The sequence below is a fragment of the Carcharodon carcharias genome, chromosome 5, assembly GCF_017639515.1.
Source record: "Carcharodon carcharias isolate sCarCar2 chromosome 5, sCarCar2.pri, whole genome shotgun sequence".
Lineage (NCBI taxonomy): Eukaryota > Metazoa > Chordata > Chondrichthyes > Lamniformes > Lamnidae > Carcharodon > Carcharodon carcharias.
In genome coordinates, this window is record NC_054471.1 from 53111245 (window position 1) to 53133601 (window position 22357).

The following is a 22357-nucleotide window of genomic DNA, read 5'->3' on the forward strand; positions in this document are numbered from 1 at the left end:
GCCCTTCCCTTCCCTGGGGACCTGATGTGAAAATGCCAGTACTGCAGCCCCCAGAATGCCACGCGGCACGCTTCCGGTTTAACGTCCTCCAATCGGGTGGGCCGCTCAGGCCGGAAGTGGGTTAGCAGAGGGGAGCCTGGGTAACGGGTTCAACAACAAGGAGTTCGAGTTGTTTTTTGAACCGGTTTGTGGTGGTGGTGGAGGCGGAGGCGGAGGGGCGAGGTGGCGTGATGAGGCGGAACGGGAGGCAGCCGCGGTGAAGGTGAGGGAGGAGGTTCAGGTGCCGGTCGTGTGCGCTTTCCTCTTCCCGGCATCGCTGCGGCTGATGATGGAACGGGCGATGGAGCAGCTGAACGTGCAGCTGAACCGACTGACCCGTTCCTTGAGGCGGGCACGGACTGTAGAGCTACCCGAAGGTGAGTCAGGGAGATGCCCGGGGGGGGCGGGCGGAGAGACTGTCTGGGGGGGTGGGGGGGATCAACTTGTTCCCCGTCCGAAGAAAAGTCCCATTGGACTCCAACCGTTGACTCTGTATCTCTTTCCATAGATGCTGCCGGATCTGCTGAGTTTTCCCAGCGTTTTCTGTTTTTATTTGATTTTCAGCATCTGCAGTATTTTACTTTGATGGCATTGGCACGGTTGGAACCGTGGACAGTTCCTCCGTGTCCAGCGATTCTGGTGAGTCATATGGACTCGAAACGTTAACCGTGCTCCTCTCCTGCTGAGTTTTTCCAGCTATTTTTATTTTTGTTTTTGTTTCGGATTTCCAGCATCCGCAGTTTTTTTTGCTTTTATGCGCCGTGTCCACCTGGTTGTTGCCTTCAAAGAGCTTGAACACTTTTTTTAATCCCATGTTTAAGAAAGTATATACCTGCATTGGAGGCAGTACAGCCAAGGTTCACTAAGTTGGTCCCTGGGATGAGGGAGTTGCCCTGTGATGAGAGGCTGAGTAATTTGGGCCTATATCCTTTGGAGTGTAGAAGAATGAGAAGTGATCTCATTGAAACATACAAGATCCTGAAGGGGCTTGTTAGGCTAGTTGCTGAGATTATTTCCACTGTTCAGGGAATCTAAAACATGGGGCCACAGTCTCAGGATATGGGACTGATGATTTGGGACAGAGAAGGAGAAATTTCTTCACTGAAAGGGTTGTGAATCCTTGGAATTCTCTACCACAACCTGAGGGCTGTGGATGCTCCATTATTGAATGCATTTAACCTTGGATAGGCAGACTTATGGTGTCTCAGGAAATCCAGAGATATGGGGAGTGGGCTGGAAAGTGGTATTGAAGCTCAAGATCAGCCATGAATGTATTGAATACTGCAACAGGCTCGAGGGCCACATGATTTAGTCCTCCTGTTTCTTGTGTATTCCCTGTATTTTTCTGCAGAGTAAATAAACTCAGCTCCTGTATCTCTCTCAGCTGTGCTGTCTGATATCAAGTGAGATGTGAGGTGCCCTTTGCTCCTTGTCTGGTACTATGACATTCTTCCTTCAATATGGTGATCAGAATGGCAGAGTAATCTAGGAAGAAATAAATCCATTGCTGTAATTCCAGTAATTTTTGTTCCATGTACCAAACAGCCCAAGATCATATTTATAAAATCCAATGTACTGCAGATGCTGGAGATTTCAGATGATCCAAGATTATATTTGCTCTGTTTACCATTGTTGTACACAGTAGATTCTGGCTATCACTCTGTCCACCAATATTCCCAATATCCTTTAAACCATGCTGTATTCTATTGACTGGCACTGTTCAGCTTATCGTTCCAATGTTTGTATTTATTAACATTGGATTTCAGTTACGTTTCTCAGCTTAATTTTCCCTTTGCACTCCATCAGCCTGCTGTTAATTGTTTCCATCTTAGTGTTACTGACAAATTTTGGCCTTTTCTACCAATATCTCCTCTAGTGGATTATTGATGTCACTGTGAATAGTAAAGATGCTATTTCTGATTCTTGTGTCCATTGATAGTTTCTAATTCACTTCAACAACTAACCTTTTGTTTCATGTTGTTCTGCAGTAAGACCAATCTCCCATGTAGTCTTGTGTCAGAGTTCTTGCAATCCTGATAAACATTATCCATCCCTTCATCCACAAGCTCTGATATCCACAAAAAAAAATCAGCTGTTTGTTGAGCATGGCCTGCTGATGGACTTCATTTGTTTAATTGGTTTGTGAAGTCCATCTTCAGGACAACTGGTAGTTTAATCCATGACCGATGTTGGGATCATTAGCTTGTATTTTCTAAAGCTGTCTTTTTACCCTTTATATAGATAGCTGCTATGTTCCTTTCTCTCCAACCCTTTTGCCGATTGTCATGGTGCCATAAGGATCCCTACTGAAATCTGAACAATTTTTTACTTCTTTAAATACTTGTGTTTGTGGTTAAGCTGTCTTATCCTCATTCAGTGTCTTCATTATTTCCCTCATTTTAATTTTTTATCTAGCCTGTGATCAAAATTTAATTCCTGTCTATGACAAAATTGGATGGATCAGTTTATGAATACATTGAGTATAGCATGTGCTTCCTATAAATGAGTGTACTGAAATATTCCCTGTCACTTGTTGATAACTGCTCTATTATTCATAATGTACAATATCATGGGAGATGTGTTAGTATGTCTGAGAAAGTGTGATTTCAGTGTACTGATTTGACTTTGGCGTTTAGATAATTATGATTTAAAATAAACAGACTTGCATTTATTTAGTGCTTTTCACATTGTCAGAGCTTCCCAAAGTGCTTCACAAACAGTTAATTACTTTTAAAGTGTAGGCAAAGATTTGCATTATTTTGGACCAGCTAATCTGTTCTTGGTGGTGTTTATCATGCAAAGAATGTCTGTTAGGATATTTGAGAGCTTCTTGCTCTTTCAAAAGTATTGTGGGTCCATTTGAATACAAAATCTAGGCTGACACTTCAGATTGGTGCTGGGGGAGTGCCGCATTGTTGGTGGTACCAACATACCAGCCTCTGTTTGAGCTCACCTAAAACTTGCTTCCCACACCCTAACTTGCACCAAGTCCTCTTTACCTGTTACCCCTTTGCTCAGTTGGCACTCACCAGGGCCTTGCCCTCCTCCCTCTCCCTCTCCCTGTCTCTGTAACCTTCAGCCCTATAACCCGTTAAGATCTCTGCACTCCTTCAACCCTGGCATCTTGCATATCCCTAATTTTTCTTTTAGAATAGCCTAAGAATCCGAAGCAGTACAGTGCCTCAGTTCTCTTTCCAGTGTTAACATGATAGAAATGTCGAGTTTCCTAGTTACTTTTTTAAGATACTAAACTGGAGAGCTATTGAAGTACTTTGTACTGATTATTTTGAAGTTGGTTAATACTGCTCTGTCAAAGTTTTACATTGAGTGAAGGGTCTGTACACTATCGTTTACTTGCTGATCTGTTGATTTCGGCTGAGCCATAGAAATTTCAGCATACAAAGAAGCTGTTTGGCCTATCATGTCTTAAATTGTTTGAAACTGAATTCATTTTTTTTCACCTCTATAACCTTTCTTACTGGTAGTATTTATTTAATTTACTCTTAAGTGCTATGATTGATTTAGTTTTGTGCAACAAAGGGTTTGCAAATTTGGTGATTAATTTATTAGCTACATTAGACAGCAAGATCAAAGTTGCCAAAAATCACCAGTTTGTTACCAAAATCATTGAGATATCTCAACAACAGCTATTCACCCATCAGCCCTTTGCTTGCTGACTTACAATGGCTCCCAGTTGAGCAAAGCCTTGTGATTTTAAAATTCTCAACCTTGTTTACAAATCCCTCAACAATAATAAATTGCAAAATAAAAGCAAAAATACCTGGAAAAACTCAGGTCTGGCAGCATGTACGGAGAGGAGCACAGTTAACGACCCTTCAACAGAACTGAGTAAAAATAGGAATATAAAATAGGAATAATAAATTGCATTTATATTGTGCCTTCAACATAATAAAACCTTGCAAGGCACTTTGCAGGAGTGTTATAACGAAAACATAGACAATGAGCAACAAAAGACAATGTTAGGTGAGGTGGTGAAAAGCTTGATTAAAGAGGTAGATTTGACAAGGAAAGGTGAGATGTAGAGCTGGAGGGCATTAGGGAGGGACTTCAGAGCTTCGGGCTGATGCAACTGAAGGCACGGCCATCAATGCTGGACCAACAAAGATCTGGAATGCTCAGAGTCAGAGGAGCATGGATGGCTCCGAGGATTGTGACTGGAAGAGATCTCGTGGATGAGGGGATGAGACCATGGAGGGTTTAAAAATAAGTTTAAGATCAACCTGTTGCTTAACTGGGTACAGGTCTAGGTCAGTCAGCACAGGGCTAATGGATGAATGGATCTTGGTGTGGACAGCAGAGTACTGGGCGACCTCAAGTTTCTAGAAGATTGTGTGTGGAAGTCTGGTTAGGAATGTGTTGAAATAGTCAAGTTTAGAGTAAACAAAGCCATGAATGAGGGTTTCAGCAGCAAAACAGCAGAGGCAAGGGGCTTGGATTCAGGTAATCAGAGAGAGATGTAGGTAAGTGGTTTTGGTGAGGACACAGGTATGTGGCCAAAAAATTTATCTCAGGACCAAATATTACATCAAAACTTGTGATTTGACAAGTTCAGCTCTAACATTGGTCAAGGAGGGGGCTAGAGCCGATGATGGTCGAACAGTTTGGGTAGCAGGGACTGAAGACAATGGCTTTGGTTTTTCTAATATTTATTGAGAGGAAATTTCTGCTCGTCCAGCACTGGATGTTGGACAAGCAGCCTGATAATTTAGTGAGATTAGAGGAGTCGAGAGAGGTGGTGGTGAGGTAGAGCTGGCATGCATGTGAAAATTGATGCTATGTTTTTAGAAAATGCTGCCTCGGGGCAGCATGCAAATGAGAATCAGAAAGGGGCCAATGAATGATTAATTGGGAGCAACAGAGTTAACAGTGGAAGAAGGAAGAGAAGCTTCCCACAACCAATGGATCAGATTTAAGCTCTGCAGCCCTGCCACATCCAGTCAGGGATGGTGGTGGGCAATTAAACTACTCACTAGTGGAGGAAGCTCTACAAATATCCCCACCCTCAATGATGGGGGAAATCAGCATATCAGTGCAACAGATGAGGCTGAAGTAGTTGAAATAATCTTCTGCCAGAAGTGCTGAGTGGCTAATCCATCTCGGCCACTTCCTCTGGAGGTACCGAGCATCACAGAGGTCAGTATTCAGCCAATCCTGTTCAATCTCATGATATCAAGAAACGGCTAAAGACACTGGGTACAGTGAAGACTATAGGCCTTTGCAATATTCTGACAGAGTACTGAAGACTTGTGTTTCAGAGCTTGCTGCGCCCCTCAACAAGCTGTTCCAGTACATGTGTAACACTGGCATCCACCCGGCAGTGTTGGAAACTGCCCAGGTATGTCCTGTACTGCAAAAAGCAGGACAAATCCAACCTGGCCAATTACTACCCAATCAGTCTACTCTCAATCATCAGTAAGTAATGGAAGGGATCATCAGCGGTGCTATCAAGCAGCATATCTTGCATAGCAATAACCTGCTCACTGATGCTCAGTTTGAGTTTTGCCAGGGTTAGTTAGCTCCTGATCTCAATACAGCTTTGGTTCAAACATGATAAAAGAGCTGAACTACAGAGGTGAGGTGAGAATGACTGCTCTTGATAGCAAGGCAGCAGTTGATCAAATGTGGCATCAAGGAGCCTTGGCAAAATTGCAGTCAATGGGAATTGGTGGAAAACTCTCTGCTGGTAGGGAGGTGGTTGTTGGAGGTCAATCATCTCAGTTCTAGGACATCATTGCAGGAGTTCCTCAGGGTAGTGTCCTTGGCCCAACCATCTTCAGCTGCTTCATCTATACCCTTTCTTCCATCATTAAGGTCAGAAATGGGGATGTTCACTGATGATTGCACAATGTTCAGCAATATTCATGACGATTCAGATGCAGAAGCAGTCCATGTCCAAATGCAGCAAGACCTGGACAATATCCAGGCTTGGGCTGACAAGTAACGTTCATGCCACACAAGTGTCAGGCAATGACCATCTCCAATAAGAGAGAATCTAACCATCACCTCTTGACGTTCAATGGCATCACCATCATTGAATCCCCCATTATCAACATCCTGGAGGTTACCATTGACCAGAAATTGAGTTGGACTAGCCATATAAATACTGTGGCTAGAAGAGAGAAAGAGGCTAGTAATGCTGCAGTGAGTAATTTGCCTCTTGAACACCCCGCATTCTGCCGCCCGCCAAAGCCTGTCTACAATCTATAAGGCACAGGTCAGGAGTGTGACGGAGTACTCCCCACATACCTGGATGAGTGCAGCTCCCACAACACTCGAGAAGCTCCAGGACAAAGCAGCTTGCTTGCTTGGCACCCCACCCTCAAACATTCACTCCATCACCGATGCACAGTAGCAGCAGCGTGTACCATCTACAAGATGCACTGCAGGAATTTGCCAAGACTCCTCAGACAGCACCTTCCAAACTCTCAACCACTACCATCTAGAAAGACAAGGGCAGCAGATAGATGGGAACACCACCACCTGCAATTTCCCTGCCAAGCCACTCATTATCCTGACTTGAAAATATACCGCAGTTTCTTCACTGGCTGGGTCAAAATCCTGGAACTCCATCCCTAAAAGCACTTTAAGTGTACCTTGGACTGCAGCGATTCAAGATGGCAGCTCACCACCACCTTCTCAGGGGCAATTAGGGATGGCCAATAAATGCTTACTAAGCCAGTGATGCCCACATCCCATGAACGAAATAAAAAAAACCTAAATTTAGCTCAGCAGAATGGGTCGACAGGTAGCAAATGGAATTAATATAGAAAATTGTGAGGTGATGCATTTTAGGTGAAGGGACAGGGAGAGGTAGTGTAGACTTATTGGCATAGTCCTAAAGAGTGTGCAGAGGATCCTTGGGGTCCATGTGCATAGATCCTTGACAGTGGCAGGACATACTGTGAGAGTAGAAGATTATACGCGATCTTGGGCTTCATAATGAGAGGCATTGAGTACAAAAACAATGCTGAAGCTTTACAAGTGTCAGCTGTGGCTAAGTTGGTAGCACTGTCACCTTCAATCATAAGGTTCAAATCCCACTGCAGGGCATGAGCGCGAGAGTCGTGGCTGACACTCCTGTGCAATGCTGAGAGAGTGCCCCCTTTCAGATGAGATGTTAAATCATGGCCTCAACTGCATGCTTGGGTGGATGTAAGAGTTCCCACTATTTTGAGGAGCATGGGAGTTATCCTCAGTGTCCTGACCAATATTTATCCCTCAATCAACACCAGAATAAACATATTGGGAGTTAGTGTGTAAATTGGCTGCCGTGTTCTTACGTTATAATAGTGACTTCTTATTTCTTAAAAATGTATTCTTTCATGGGATTTGGGCATCTCCAGTAAGGCCAGCATTTGTTGCCGATTCTTAATTGCCCTAAACCTAAATGGCTTGTGAGGCCAGTTCAGAGTCAACCACATTGCTGAGAGTCTGGAGTCACATGTAGGCCAGATCAGGTAAGGATAGCAGATTTCCCTTCCCAAAAGCGCATTACTGAATCAGATGGATTTTCTACAACAATCAATGATAGTTTCATGGTGACCATGAAACTGAGACTAGCTTTATATTTCAGATTTATTAATTGAATTCAAATTTCACCTGCTGTCATGGAGAGCATTAGCCTGGGCCTTGGGATTTCTCGTCCAGTCTACTATGTCATCACCTCCCCCACTTCATTGGATGTAAGGATATCTGGTTGTCAAGAAATGCACTATATAAATGCAAATTTTTTTTTATATAAAGTCCTGGCTACTCGAACATTTTGTCCAGCTCTGGTCACCACACTTTAGAAGGGATGTGAGGATCCTTGAGAGGGTGCAGAGGAGAATGGGTCTCTAGAGATCTGAGATCTTAGCTACAATGTTAGGTTAGAGAAGCTGGAGTTGTTTTCCTTTGAGCAAAGGAGTTTGAGGGAAGTTTTGATAGAGATTACAAGATTATGGCAGGCTTAGATAAGATAGACAAAGAAAAGCTGTTCCCATTAGCTGCTGGTACAAGGACCACGGGATATAGATTTAAGGTTTTGGGCAAGAGATTCAGAATGAATGTGAGGAATATTTTTCTTTTAATGTTGCGGGTGGTAATCACCTGGAACTCGCAGTCTACGAGGGCGGTGGAAGCATTGATTTCAAAAGAAAATTGAATGGACATAAGAAGGAAATAAACTTGCAGGGCTACGGAGATAAATTGGGGGAATGGGACTGACTGGATTACTCTACAGATTCAGTGGGCAGAATGGCCTTCTATGTCGTTATGGTTCTGTGTACGTACAAGTGGTCTCGGCACCCATTTGATTTTCTTTGCTTTATTTTTCTTGGGTGTTGCGTACATTTCTGTGAGCAGCCCTCTTGCACATTACCCAAGTGAAGGAGTGTGATGGAATACTCTCCACTTGCCTGGATGAATGCAGACCCAACAATACTCTAGAATCTTGACACCATCCAGGACAAAGCAGCCCACTTGATTGGCACCCCTTCCACTAACATTCACTCCCACCATGACTGACGCGCAGTGGCAGCAGTGCATCTACAAGATGCACTGCAGGAACTCAACATGGCTCTCTAGACAGCATCTTCCAAACCCATGACCATTACCATCTAGAAGGACAAGGGCAGCAGACACATGGGAACACCACCACCTGGAAGTTCCCCTCCAAGCCACTTGCTACGCTGACTTGGAACTATATTACCATTACTTCACTTTAGCTGGGTCAAAATCCTCGAACTCCTTCCCTAACAGCATTGTGAGTGTAGCTGCATCCCATGGACTGCAGCAGTACAAGAAGGCAGCTCACCACCACCACCTTCTTGAGGGCAATTAGGAATGGGCAATAAATGTTGACCTAGCCAGCGATGCCCCCAACGCGTAAATGAATAAAAATAAATTTATTCGAAGAACTGAATGAGTGGCCGAAGGCACTTACCCATGGAAAACATTACTACAAAACCTGTTCCAATCTCCCATGCCCACATTTACGTACAAGTAGGAGTTACTAGAGTGATGGGGCTCTGTGTAGAAATGTTAATGATAATTGTGGTGTTGCACTTGTGCTGCATGACTGAACTCAGATTCTTAATTATGAGTCAACGTTGTTTAGTTCGGTTAAATATTTTACCATGTAGGCCATCTATTTGTTAAGGCATGGTTTTAATATTCTATGACTCAGTGTTGCCGGAATAGATATTGAATCAGGAACCAGCAGGTGAATCATTTTGGATTGTTCCAATTACACTGGCTATGTAATTACATTGGCAGAGCCTAGGGAGCACACTATTATTGTATTTTAGGTCAGGAAATAAAGCCAGACTATCATTGGGTGGGGAAGTGGGAAGTCAATTTAGCACTGGGTTTGTACACCCTGTTTCACAAATGTATTTATGAAGCTCTGCAGGCATCCATTTCAATGCAGCAGTTTACAGAACAGATAAATTGTTCAAAAGAAAAATTTCTTCAGCTTCAGTATGGAGATTAGAGCTCAACATCTTGAATGATTTTTAAAAATGTGAGCTTTTTTTATTTTCATTGAACCAGTAGCTCATTTTCTTTCCTCTTCCCTCAATGAAATCTGGCCCAGTTTATTTCGCCAAAATAGTCGAAAGGAATTCTAATTTCATAGAGTGGGCCAAATTGAAAGGAAACTGCTGCTTAACTTCAACACAGTAACCCCACAAACTACTACAAAAATTGTTATTTGCAATTTTACACAGCATTTTGGTAAAAGAAGACAAAGAAAAAGGGCAAATGGTGGAATTCTGAAACAATGTTGGAATTAAACAGCAAGTTTATAAAGAGAAAAGTTACGATGTAATATTTTGGATATGAATCTGTTAAAAGCTGCATGCCCATAAACTTGTCTTTTCTCTTCAATGAAACTGACCTAGCCTATTGTGCACTTCCAGCAGATTGTCTTTTTTCTTGAGTTTTGAAGAGGGTCTGATGGAAAGATATTGGAAATCAAAGAATATTGCTTTGATTAAGTTTTCCTGATAATTGGACCGTTCTACGTGTTTCTAATCAATGGTTTCCTCTTGTTTCTGTCTTATTTAATAATTTTGAGAAAATCGAAATGCACATTTAGCATGCGGCTGGTTGAAGATATTCAGTGGATCATCATAGCCAGGCTAGCAAATCATGTTTTGTTTTTCGTCCTCTTACAGATAATGAGACTGCAGTTTATACGTTGATGCCGATGGTAATGGCTGATCAGCACAGGTAAGCTTTGTTTTCAGTCTCACTTTCCATAAAGAAGTGTTGAAAAGGAAGTATGATTGTGCAATAATCTACTGGTAGGAAATCATAATGCCATTAATGGCAAAAGAATGCTGATTAGGTTTGTACCTCTTCATCTCGGAACAATAGTTCAGTTTTCATTCTACTTGGGGGTTTCATTCTCTTTTAGATTTGGATTTATAGTGAATGTAACTGTTATTGGGATGTAATGATATTGACTTTGGAAGATTAGTTGCATGTCACTATTCTAAAAATTGTTTTATAGGCATTTCAAGCATCCAAGTGAGGCATTTTTTTTTCCATTTGTCTGTGGCATGTTGGCATTGCTGACAAGCCACCATTTGTTACCCATTCCTAATTGCCTTTGAGAGAGTGGTGATGAGCCGCTTTCTTGAGCTCTTGCAGTTTATGAACTGTTATGGAGAGACTTCCAGGATTTTTACTCAGTGAGGATGAAGAAACAGCGATTATATTTCCAAGTCAGGATGGGGTAACTTGGAGTTGAAGATGTTGCTGTGTGCCTGTTGCCTTTGTTCTTCGAGTTGTTTGAGGCTGTGGATTTGGGAGATGCTGTTGAAGCAATTTACCAAAGTTTCTGTAAAGCATTTTGTAAGTGGTACATACTGCAACCACGTTGCACCAGTAATGGAGGGAGTGAATATTTAAGGTTTTGGATGGGATGCCCATCAAATGGGTTGCTTTGTTCTGGATTGCTCAGCTCCTTGAGTGTTGTTTGGGGCAGCAGTTGCCCAGGCAAGTGGGGAATATTCTGCTACACTCCTGAATTTTATCTTGTAGATGATACAAAGTGTTTATGTAGTTAGGAGGTGAATCAAATGCTGCAGAATGTAGAATTTTTGACCTGACTTGTAGCCCTGGTATTGATGTGGTTGGTCTAGTTAAGCTTTTGGTTAGCAGTGACCCCCAGGATGCTAATTGTGGGGCAGTGGGGGAGAGAAATGCAGTGACGCCATTAAACCTAAAAAAGGAAGTGGCTAGAATCTCTTGGAGATTGTCATTGCCTGGCATTGTGTAGTATGAATGTTCTTTGCCTCTTCTCAGATGTAGCCTGAACGTTGCTCAGGTTGAAATCCCTGCTGAGTGCCATCCCTAAACATAGAAACTAGGAGTAGGCCATTGGGCCCTTCGAGCCTGCTCCACCATTCATTATGATTATGGCTGATCATCGAACTCAATAGTCTGCTCCCGCTTTCTCCCCATACCCTTTGATCCCTTTTAGTAACTTGACAAAAATTTCCACTTTTCAGTTATTGGTCTTGATGTAAAAACCTTGAAAAATTTAGATCTTGATGAGGTGTAAGTGGGCTTTTAAAGGCTAACTAAGTTCATAACTACTGCCAAATGTCTTCGCTTGCCCTGAAAACCTAATTTTATATTTGTGGAATGTCATATTACTCCATTATGATTTTAAAAAAACAGATTTTTTAAAATTAGTGTTAACTTTCTAGTTTTCTGTCTGTCAGAATACTTCAATGCAATTGCTAACCTTGTTTGCTGAGATCTCTGTTGCTGGATGCTTGGGTATTTCCATGATTTGGTGCCACTGGAAAATTTAGCCTAGCATCAGGAAAGGGAAAATCCGTGCCACAGAGTTTACTACACCTTTGTGGGTAGCTGTCTTTCAGGTCAGGGTGAGCACCTTTGCTTCACTGCTGACCACAAAACTAGCCCATTGTATATATAGGTTGTGTTTCTTAAGATCCTTTTTTCCCTCCTCCTGATTTAAATTAAAATCCTCTTGGGATGCATGCTCCCAAACATCTATAACTCTACTTGCATTCCTATGGGGTTTGTTATTCTGTTAAACTAAGTTGCCTTTAATTCTATTAACTTCAAAGCTGAAGAGATTCTCAAAATAGAAGAATGAAGAAGTAATGTAAGACTTAATTGTGACTAATAATGAAATGTAATCTTTGAAGTCATTTAATGAAATAAATAATGTGTAATGTATTCCTTTCAAGGTCTGTTTCAGAGTTGCTGACAAATTCCAAGTTTGACGTTAATTACGCTTTTGGTCGTGTCAAGAGAAGCTTACTGCACATTGCAGCAAAGTAAGATTCTGAACAGCTCACTGAACGAGTTATGTGATAGAGGTATAAGCATTAGTCGTGTGATTATAACCACATGTTGTAACTGTCAGTCCCATCTTACATTCTCATTATTAATCATTGAATGTAGCTCACTGGTTTCTTGAGAACCTGTTGGGTTTTCTAGACTAAAGAAAAATAGCCAGGATTGGAGTCCTTGTCATCCTGTTAACTCGTGTTTCCTGGTAAATTCGCTATTTATTTCTGTGGACTTGGACCACCACATATTTCATAAACGAAGATAGAGGGCATGTAAATGCGAAGCGTAACGTGAACGACTTTTTCATTTTTTTAGGATCCTGAAATTTAAAAAAATCTTGGTGACCTTTCTTCTAGTATTTTCCCTTTCTCCCCCTTGGCTACCAAGCTGACATGCGGTCCTTGCAACCTGTGTTACCTTGCTCAAGTGGTCATTCTTTGTGTAAGATGGTGAGTTTGAACAGACCTGTTCAATTTAAAGGCAACATGGTGGATAACTTGATCCTGTTCTCGCCTGATATTCACATATATGTACTTTCTGAAGCAGTTAGCAGCAGGAATGGGAACTATAGTGTGATTTTGATTCTCATCGCCACCCCCTTGCTCCACTCTGCTACCAATGCTAAAATGCTAGTTTGATGACTTATAATGTCTTAAACTAAAAATCTAAACAAAGCTTAGTGTGCCACAAGTACCAATGTGCTGCACTAGAAAATTGTAGGACACGAGTTCTTGCCTGTAGCATTGATTTGGCAAGCCCAAATTGCAGATTTCCACAAGAGTTTCTGATCCTACCTGACACATCGGAGGTAGAGCACTTTCCATGGGATAAGGAGCAACATTTATGGATAACGAGCAATAATTTGTATTTATATGATGTGTGTAATATAAAACAATGTCTTATGTTGGCTCATAGGGTTGAGACAGAAATTGACACCAAGTCCCAAAGAGAGGTTTGTGCAAGTCATCAAAACCTGGTTAAGGAGAGAGATTTTAAAGTGTGCCATGAAGGAGGAGAATAAAGAGCCTGAGAGATTTAAGGAGACAATTCCAGAATCTGTGGCCTACACAGCCCAAAACACGTGTCCAGAAGAGGCCAGAGTTGGAAGAATGCAAAAATCTCAGCGTTGTCAGATGTGGCTCGGTTGGTAGCTCCCAGTGTACTACTGAGAGAGTGTTTCACTGTCAGTGGTGTCGTCTTTCAGATGTAACGCTTAACTGGGCCCTGTCTGCTCTCTCAGTTGGATGTAAAAGATTCCATGGCATTATTTTGAAGAAGAGTAGGGGAATTCTCCCTGGCATCTATCTTTCAGTTAGCATCACTTAAAAGAAACCCAGATTATCTGGATATTATTGCATTACTGTTTGTGGGAGCTTGCTGTGTGTATATTGAGTGTAGCATTTCTTACATTATATCAGTGACCACAATTCAAAAGTACTTCATTGATTGTAAAGAGTCTGGAGGTTGTGAAAAGAATTACGCAACTGCAAGCTGTCCATTGTCTGATCTGGAGAAGGCTGCAAGGATGGGAGAGCAAGGTCATGGAGGAATTTGAACCAAGGTTAAGAATTTTACATTTTGAAGTGTTACTGGACTGGAAGTCACTGCTGGTTATTGAGCAAGGAGGTTGGCGCAAGTTAGAATACAGGCAGCAGAGATTTGGATGAGCTCAAGTTTACAGGAGGAGGAAGATGAGGCGCCCACCAGGAGGGAATTGTTTGTTGTTGTGTTGGTTGAGGGATACATGTTGCCCAGGGCACCTGGGGGACTAAGCTTGAAATGGTGCCTTGGAATTTCTTTTATCCAGTTGAGGGGGGCCAGCTGGACATTGGTTTTAAATTTTACTTGAAAGGTGGCATTTTGGGCAGTGCAGCAATTCCTTAGAACTGCCTAGATTGTGTGCTCAATTCTCTGAGTGCTAATTGTGCCAAGCTTTCAGTTATAGTACAGATCAGCATAGCAGCTTGAAGAAAGTTGTACCCCATGTTTTTTCGTCTTTTGGCTGCTGTTAAAACTTTTGCATCAGATTACAGAAACAGCAAAAATTAATATGATACAGTACATTGCAAATATCAGCTGTTGTGATAGAGCAAATTGAATCATTAAAATTGAGCAGGCTTGGATGATCAATGAGTCTGTGTATTCACTAGTAAAGTTTCATTAATGCCAGGCAATAGTTGCTGGCTGGTGAAAAGCAGAAGTCCTTTGACATCCCAAACTCTCCAGGTTTAGCTGAAATTTAATTTGAGGGAATTTGAATATTAGTTGTGTAAACTATTTTAATTATGCCAAAATTATAAAATTAAAAAAAAAGGTTTTGCCTCCTGATTTAATAAAAGCAAAATACTGTAGATGCAGGAAATTTGAAATAGCAACAAAGTGCTGGAAAAACTTAGCATTCCTGGCAGCCTCTGTGGAGAGAGGGAAACAGAGTTGATGTTTTGAGTCCAATATGACTCTTTCTACTTCTATTGTCAACTGATTTGTTTTCTTTGTCTGGTACAGCTGTGGCTCTGTTGAATGCCTTATTCTACTACTGAAGAAAGGAGCAAATCCAAACTACCAGGATATTTCTGGGTGTACACCCCTTCACTTAGCAGCTAGGAATGGGTGAGTTTGCTAAACCATCTCAATCCTTGAGTTCTTTAAGAAATCACCAGTTTTTCCACATTTCTTAGAACATTTAGAAAATAAATCAGTGCAATTTCCAGATAGTCTCATAATACTCAAGTATGTGGTAATATTTTGTTAAAACAGGTCTTGTCATGGAACAGGTTTTTTTTCATTTTGGAAATCAAAAGAATAATTAACCACTGAATTGGGGACATTTTTCAAATGTTTTCATGCTATTATTTAATACTAAAAATAAATTAGAACACAAGTTTAATCTCAAGTTACTTTTAATCTTAGAATTTGTGAAGACGAGGACTGGCATGCTGATGATGTATTTGCAATGTTTCCAATAACTGAAACCTGAATTCTAATTTAATCCTAAAGTTTGGGATTGAACACTGCAATCTGGCTGTTTAGGCAAATCTTATTCCAACACAAGTGGGCATGGTCTGGAGTGTCAAAGTTATCTTTTGTAATACAGTTGATAGTGATGCAGCACAGAGATTATGCAGTTAGTGTTGGAATAGTTTTGGTAGAGTAATGAGTTGTTTAATAATTTACATTTATATAGAAAGACACTAAATAGTGAAGAAATGAATATTGAACAAGAGGGAAGAGGTAGAACACAAAATTTAAGCTCTGCCAACAGAAAGAAGTTTAGGGTGCTCTTGTGGACAGAAAGTTAGAAATTGAGGCAAAGGAAGTGGAGAGGTCCAGAGGATCGATGCAAAACCATTAATGGAGGTGAGGAGTAAGCCAATATTAGTGAAACAGAGGTTACCAATAACTGCATCACTGATAAGGTTGGAGAAAGAGTTTTAAATGAAAGTATCATTATAGAATTAACTCAGTGGAACCCGAGGGACTTTACAAGGACAACCGATTGGTGAAGAAGTTGATAAGGGCATGAGCTGCAGCAATCTGAATGAGTTATAATTTAGGAAGAATGGAACTCAGTATTTGAGAAAGTGAGCTCCAAGATGATGGGCATGGATTAGGATTTCTACAGCCTGAGAAATATGTAGAGGCAAATGATTTTGTATTGGCGGGAGAAAAATGGTTTTGGTAGCAGTGTATGTGGAGAAGGAAGCTGGCTACAAAGCACAATGCACAGTGCCTGCATCTCGAGACTGAGCTGTCAGTGAGCCAGTTTGATGGATTTGAGATTAGTCGCATGTAGGTGTGAGCAGAAGCTCAAGATGGTTGGATTAGATTTACTGACATTGAGATCAATCTTTTGACAACAAATGGAGACCGTAAAAATGGTCTTTGGATTGATGGGGGAAGTGGAGAGTTAAAGTTTGGTATTATTGTATGTGTGGAAGTTGACCCCATGTGTCAAGTGTAGTGTACTTTTTCTATCAGTAGGTATGTATGATAAACAAACATTGTTAAGGAATGGGGAGAGAGAAACAGTGTTAATGTTTCTAGTCCATATGATCCTTCAGAGCTAAAGAGCTCTCTTTAGCTCTGAAGAAGGGTCATACGGACTCGAATCGTTAACTCTGTTACTCTCCACAGATGCTGTCAGACCTGTTGAGTTTTTCCAACATTTTCTGTTTTTATTTCAGATTTCCAACACCTGTAGTATTTTGCTTTTATCATATTGTTAAGGAATGTATTCTCTTTGCAGGCAGAAAAAGTGCATGGGCAAGCTGTTGGAGTATAGTGCTGATGTGAACATCTGCAACAATGAAGGGCTGACTGCGGTAAGGTTGGAATTTTCATGGTTAAGGTTTTACCTTTGTCTCTATTTTTTGGGCAATATTTAATCTGGAACAATTGAAGTTTGATTACCTTTGTTTATCATCAATTTGTGTATTAAAATCATTTTTATATAGTTCCTTTCATGACCCTCAGGATATTGCAAGGTGCTTTATAGCCAGTTAAGTACCTTTTGAAGCTTAGGCACTGTTGTAAGATCTTAGCTTGTATAAGACAGATTTTAATTCGGGATAAGTCATATTTGATTCAAAATGTTAATTCTATTTCTCTCTCCACAGATGCTGCCAGAGCTGCTGAGTTTTTCTAGCACTTTGTTTTTATTCCAGTTAGCTCCTCGTTTCACTCCAATTTTTCTTATGACAATCTGAAATAAGGTTGCCTGTTTAAATGTATTTCACAATTCTTATTGCTTTTTCTCTTGAATATACAAACATGCATACACTGTTTACTATTTGAATAAATCAGCTTTGAACTTGGTGAGATTTCTTCAATAATAGCTTCTGTAAATAAAATAAAAATTGGGAGCATAAGAACCATGTATCTTAAAAATAAGGAAAATTAGACTTTGACCACCTTGATGATAAATAAAATAAAGGACAGAAGCTTTGAAGCTATTTCAGTTCAATGCTGAGATGGGCTTCTTCCAAGGCTTAACACATTTGAAACCCAACAGAAATTCTCAGGTTTCAAACTAGTCCATTAAGGTAGCTCAGCTCAGTTACAGGAGTGGGAGGGGTGCTCCCTCCAGAACTGCAGTAAATTTACTGAAGAGCAGGCATTCATTTTAACGAGATGCCCAGGATTCAAGCTGAAGCTACCTGATTGCAGGAAAATGTACTGAAGCTACAACTTCTGATGATTAGTAAATATTGCAGATGCTGGCAGTCTGAAAACAATGTGACAAAGCTGGACATACTTGAGTTCATCTGTGGAGAAAAAGGTCAATCTCCAGGGATAGTGTTAGAAATGAAATGTACTGATTGGCTTCAGTTTCTTCACAAATGCTTCCTGAGCGCACACTGTTCTAATTTTGTTTACCATTTCTGAGTCTTACCCAGGATTGTCACTGAGATTTGATAAATCCTTTCTCATTGGCCTCCGAACTCCCTTAGGTTTTTAAGTCCATTCATAGGATGTGGATGATGCTGGTGAAGCCAGCTTTTATTGCCTATCCCTAATTACCATTGAGAAGGTGGTGGTGAGCTGCCTTCTCGAACCACTGCAGTCAATGTGGTGTATGTACACCCACAGTGCTTTTAAGGAGGGAGTTCCAGGATTTTGACCCAGCGACAGTGAAGGAATTTCCAAGTCAGGATGGGGAGAGATTTGGAGGGGAACTTCCAGGTGGTGGTGTTCCCATGTGTCTGCTGCCCTTGTCCTTCTAGATGGTACATGTCGTGGGTTTGGAAGGTGCTGTCTAAGGAGCCTTGGTGAGTTGCTGCAGTGCATCATATAGATGGTACACACTGTTGCCGTTGTGTGTTGGTGATGGAGGGAGTGAATGTTTGGAAGAGGTGCATTCAAGTGGGCTGCTTTATCCTCGATGGTGCCCAGTTTCTTGAGTGTTGTTGGAGCTGTACTCATCCAGGCAGGTGGAGAATATTCCATCATACTCTTGAGCTTGTAGATGGTGGACAGGCTTTGGGGAGATAGCAGGTGAGTTAGTTGCCACAGGATTCCTAGCCTCTGACCTGCTGTCATAGTCACAGTATTCATATGGTTAGTCCAGTTCAGTTTTTGGTCAATAGTAACCCCCAGGATGTTGATAGTGGTGGATGCAGTGGTAGTAATGCCATTGAATGTCAAGTGGAGACTGTTAGATTCTCTCTTAGTGATGATCATTGTCTGGCACTTGGGTGTCGCGAATGTTTTTTGCCACTTGTCAGCCCAAGTCTGAATGTTGTCCAGGTCTTGCTGCATTTGGACATGGACTGCTTCAGCATCTGAGTCGTCGCGAATCTTGCTGAACATTGTGCAATCATCAGCGAACATCCCCACTTCTGGCCTTATTTTGGAAGGGAAGGTCATTGATGAAGTAGCTGAAGATGGTTGGACCTAGGACACTACCCTGTGGAACTCCTGCAGTGATGTCCTGGAACTGAGATGATTGACCTCCAACAATCAGAACTGTTTTCTTATGTGCTAGGTATGACTCCAACCAGTGGACGGTTTTCCCCCTGATTCCCATTGACTCCAATTTTGTTAGTGTGCCTTGATGACACACTCTGTCAACTGCTGCCTAGATGTCAAGGGCAATCACTCTTGCCTCACCTCACCTCGGGATGTCAGCTCTTTTGCCCATATTTGAACCAAGGCTGTAATGAGGTCAGGAGCTGAGTGGCCCTAGTGGAACCCAAGCTGAGAATCAGTAAGCAGGTTATTGCAAAGCAAGTGCCACTTGTTAGCACTGTTGATGACCCCTTCTATCACTTTACTAATGATGGAGAGTGGACTGATGGGGCGATAATTGGCTGGGTTGAATTTGTCCTGCTTTTTGTGCACAGGACATACGTGGGCAGTTTTCCACATAGCTGGGTAGATGCCAGTGTTGTATCTGTACTGGACCAGCTTTGCTAGGGGCTTGGCAATCTCTAGAGCACAAGTCTTCAATATTATTGCCGGAATGTTGTCAGGACCCATAGCCTTTGCAGTATCCAGTGCCTTTAGCTGTTTCTTGATATCATGTGAGTGAATAGAATTGGCTGAAGGCTGGCATTTGTGATGCTGGGGACTTCCGGCGGAGGCCAAGATGGGGCATCCACTTGGCACTTCTGGCTGAAGATTGTCGTGAATGCTTCAGCCTTATCTTTTGCACTGATGTGCTGGGCTCCCCCATCATTGAGGAGGGGATATTTGTGGAAACTCTTCCTCCAGTGAGTTGTTTAATTGTCCCATCAGCATTCTTGACTGGATGTGGCAGGACTGCAAAACTTAGAAATGATTCGCTTGTTGTGGAATTGCTTAGCCCTGTATATCACTTTTTGATTATACTGTTTGGCATGCAATTAGTCCTGTGTTGTAGCTTCAGCAGGTGGACATCTAGTTTTTTTTGTATGTCTGGTGCTGCTTCTGATATGCCCTCCTGCACTCTTCATTGAACCAGGCTTGGGGATCAACTTGAATTAACTTAGTAAACTTATGCCTCAGCCATTTAGACACAATTGCTGAAGTTCTTCCAGTTTTGTACACAGTTTTCAAGATTAGCAGAGTGATCTTCCCATCCGGGGTAACAGCTGTACAGTAAATCAGCGAGATTTTGTTAACAACAAAGCTTGCATTCTAGCAGTACAAAAAGGAAGTTGTCGTCAATTCAAAATGCAGATTGCTTGATTGCATATACTGGAATTGCATCAAAATTGATGCTGGCACTCATTAAAATAATTAGAATTAGCTGAACTTGAGTATATGTGTGCTTAGTTCAGTGAAGCAGGGGGAGCTTGAGGATAAATGTAGTGGTGTCCTGTGTTGCTGCTACAGAAACTATAACTCCAATCGGGAAGGATGTCATGATGACTTTGTTTAATTATCAATGGAAATAATGGTGATGTCGAATAAGCATGCTTATTTCGAAGGAAGGTCTTGCTTTATAGCCAATGACTACAGCTTGCTAACCGTATGAAACAAATCTATTGCTGCAGATTCACTGGTTGGCTGTTAATGGGCGTACTGAGCTTCTTCATGACCTAGTTCAGCATGTTACAAATGTGGATGTCGAAGATGCAATGGGTCAGACTGCTTTACATGTGGCCTGTCAGAATGGGCATAAAACAGTGAGTATATATGGTTTTAAGAAAATGGCTATCAGGCATTCATAACTTTTTTTCTGACCATCTGATAAGTTTTAATAGGCTGTTTAACTTCTTGGACTAAATTAGCATTTGGAGTCATTCTGAAATGCTTTTTAAACCCAAAGAACATGAAGCATTTATATTTGCTGTTTTTTTTTTAAATATGAGTGGAGAGCACATGATGTTCTAAAATTAAACTGGAATTTTTGCATTGGAAATTTTTTCTTGGTACATTTAAAAAAAAATGGCAGATGCATACCCTTTTTAGTTGAAGAGTCTTGTATACCAAACATGTGGTAGAGAACTTATATTAACTTAACACACCAGTATACCAGCCTGAATCTGTCCTAACAGATGGATTTCCATTGTCCTGTAAAAATATCTCTCCTCTATATTTGCTGTTGTGCTCTCGCTCACTCCTACTACAGTATGGCCTTAATTCCACCCTTGGAGTCGGGAGCAGTCTGGAAACAGATTGCCGACCGCGATCGGCCCCCGACTCCAATTTCACACTGGCTGGCCAATTAACAGCCAGCCAGCATGAAATGTGCACTGAAAAGTTGAGTGCTGCCGGGGTTGAGGTGGGAAGAGAGCAGGCGATGATGTCACCGCAGGTGAGTGCCGTGAGAGAACTCCCTGAAGGCAGACAGCTGCCTCAGGGAGCTGCAGACCTTTAAATGATTAAATAAAGATGTAAAAAGCTGCATTACAATCAAGCACCTGAAAGCACACCTCAAAAATACTGTCTACAAATATTTATTTTTATTTATTTCAAAACAGAGATGAGGTTTGATGAAAAATGTAAAGGCCGTCTGGCCGATTCACCCTTCCACCAACTATAATGTTGGACCAGACCACGGAAAATCCCAGACAGTTGCGCTGTTAATGGGACTTAATTGCCTGCTTAACTGTCGGCGGATGCGCATCTGACTTTTGCACACGCCTGCCATGCGAAATATCATGCGTGTGAGTAATGACATCAGGGCGCTTGCTCTATGTAATCTCACATGATTTTATGCCCGCTCGGGTCAAGCATGTGCCCATCCACAGGACGTAAATGCTGCCCTATATGTTTTGATCGCTCTTACTTTCAGCATTAGTAGGAATGCCACAGCCACTCCTCACATTGTTTCTTTGTCTTTCTCACTGCCTTCTGTAATGTGTGCTATGGCCATAGATCTCTTTCCAATTGCAAACACTGGTCCTCAGGAGAGAATGTCAACTGCTTAACTTGTATTTGCTGGAGGCAATAAAGTTGATAAATCAGTTTTAGTTTTTATTGTTAATATGGAAGACAGGGAAAAGTTTTGAAAAGATGCCAGTTGCATCAGCTCCCACCTTTCCTGTTCAATTTTTTTGATCGTGGCATTTTTACGGTTTTTACTCCAGATGGTTTTCTCTGGTTCGGTATTTCAACCGACATCTTTAGGATGCCTTTATGTATCTAGTATCTAGATCATTTGTAGGCAATCAGGGCTCAAAAAGAAAATCGTATTGTTCTGTGACTGAAAGAAGCTAATGCCATGACTAAAAGACAAAACCAAGTCTTCTATTGTCTGATGATGTCAGTTTTCTGTTTATGTAGAATTGAATTGTATTCATGGAATCAGAAAGACCATATTTGTGATAGTTAACATTTCTTACCAGTTAACATTTCTCATCAGATGTTGCATAGTTTTCCTAGATGTAGATCTATAGGCACTAGCCTAAGCTTGAACACAATTAATTTGGAGTTTTGTTTTGGCAGAAGTGATGCTGCGTTTTGAGTGAAGTGCTTCTTTGTGTCAGCCTTGGCTTAGTGGTAATAGATTTGCCTGAATTGGAAGGCTGTGAATTCAGTCCTCACTCTGAAT

General features: G+C 41.5%; 1 protein-coding gene across 6 annotated transcripts in view; it reads left to right on the forward strand.

Moving 5' to 3' along the window:
• Positions 1-207: 207 nt before the first annotated feature.
• Positions 208-22357, forward strand: part of hace1 (HECT domain and ankyrin repeat containing E3 ubiquitin protein ligase 1) — a 90712-nt gene continuing 68562 nt past the window's right edge. For 2 of the 6 annotated variants that reach the window (XM_041188073.1, XM_041188075.1), the window contains exons 1-6: positions 208-416; positions 10218-10272; positions 12273-12362; positions 14884-14988; positions 16625-16700; positions 20355-20486. In XM_041188073.1, coding sequence (XP_041044007.1) covers positions 326-416; positions 10218-10272; positions 12273-12362; positions 14884-14988; positions 16625-16700; positions 20355-20486 — 549 coding nt within the window. In that variant the 5' untranslated portion in view covers positions 208-325. Of the gene's footprint in view, positions 417-10217; positions 10273-12272; positions 12405-14883; positions 14989-16624; positions 16701-20354; positions 20487-22357 lie in introns of those variants that run through there. The other 4 variants (XM_041188071.1, XM_041188070.1, XM_041188072.1 and 1 more) reach the window with 4 other exon arrangements.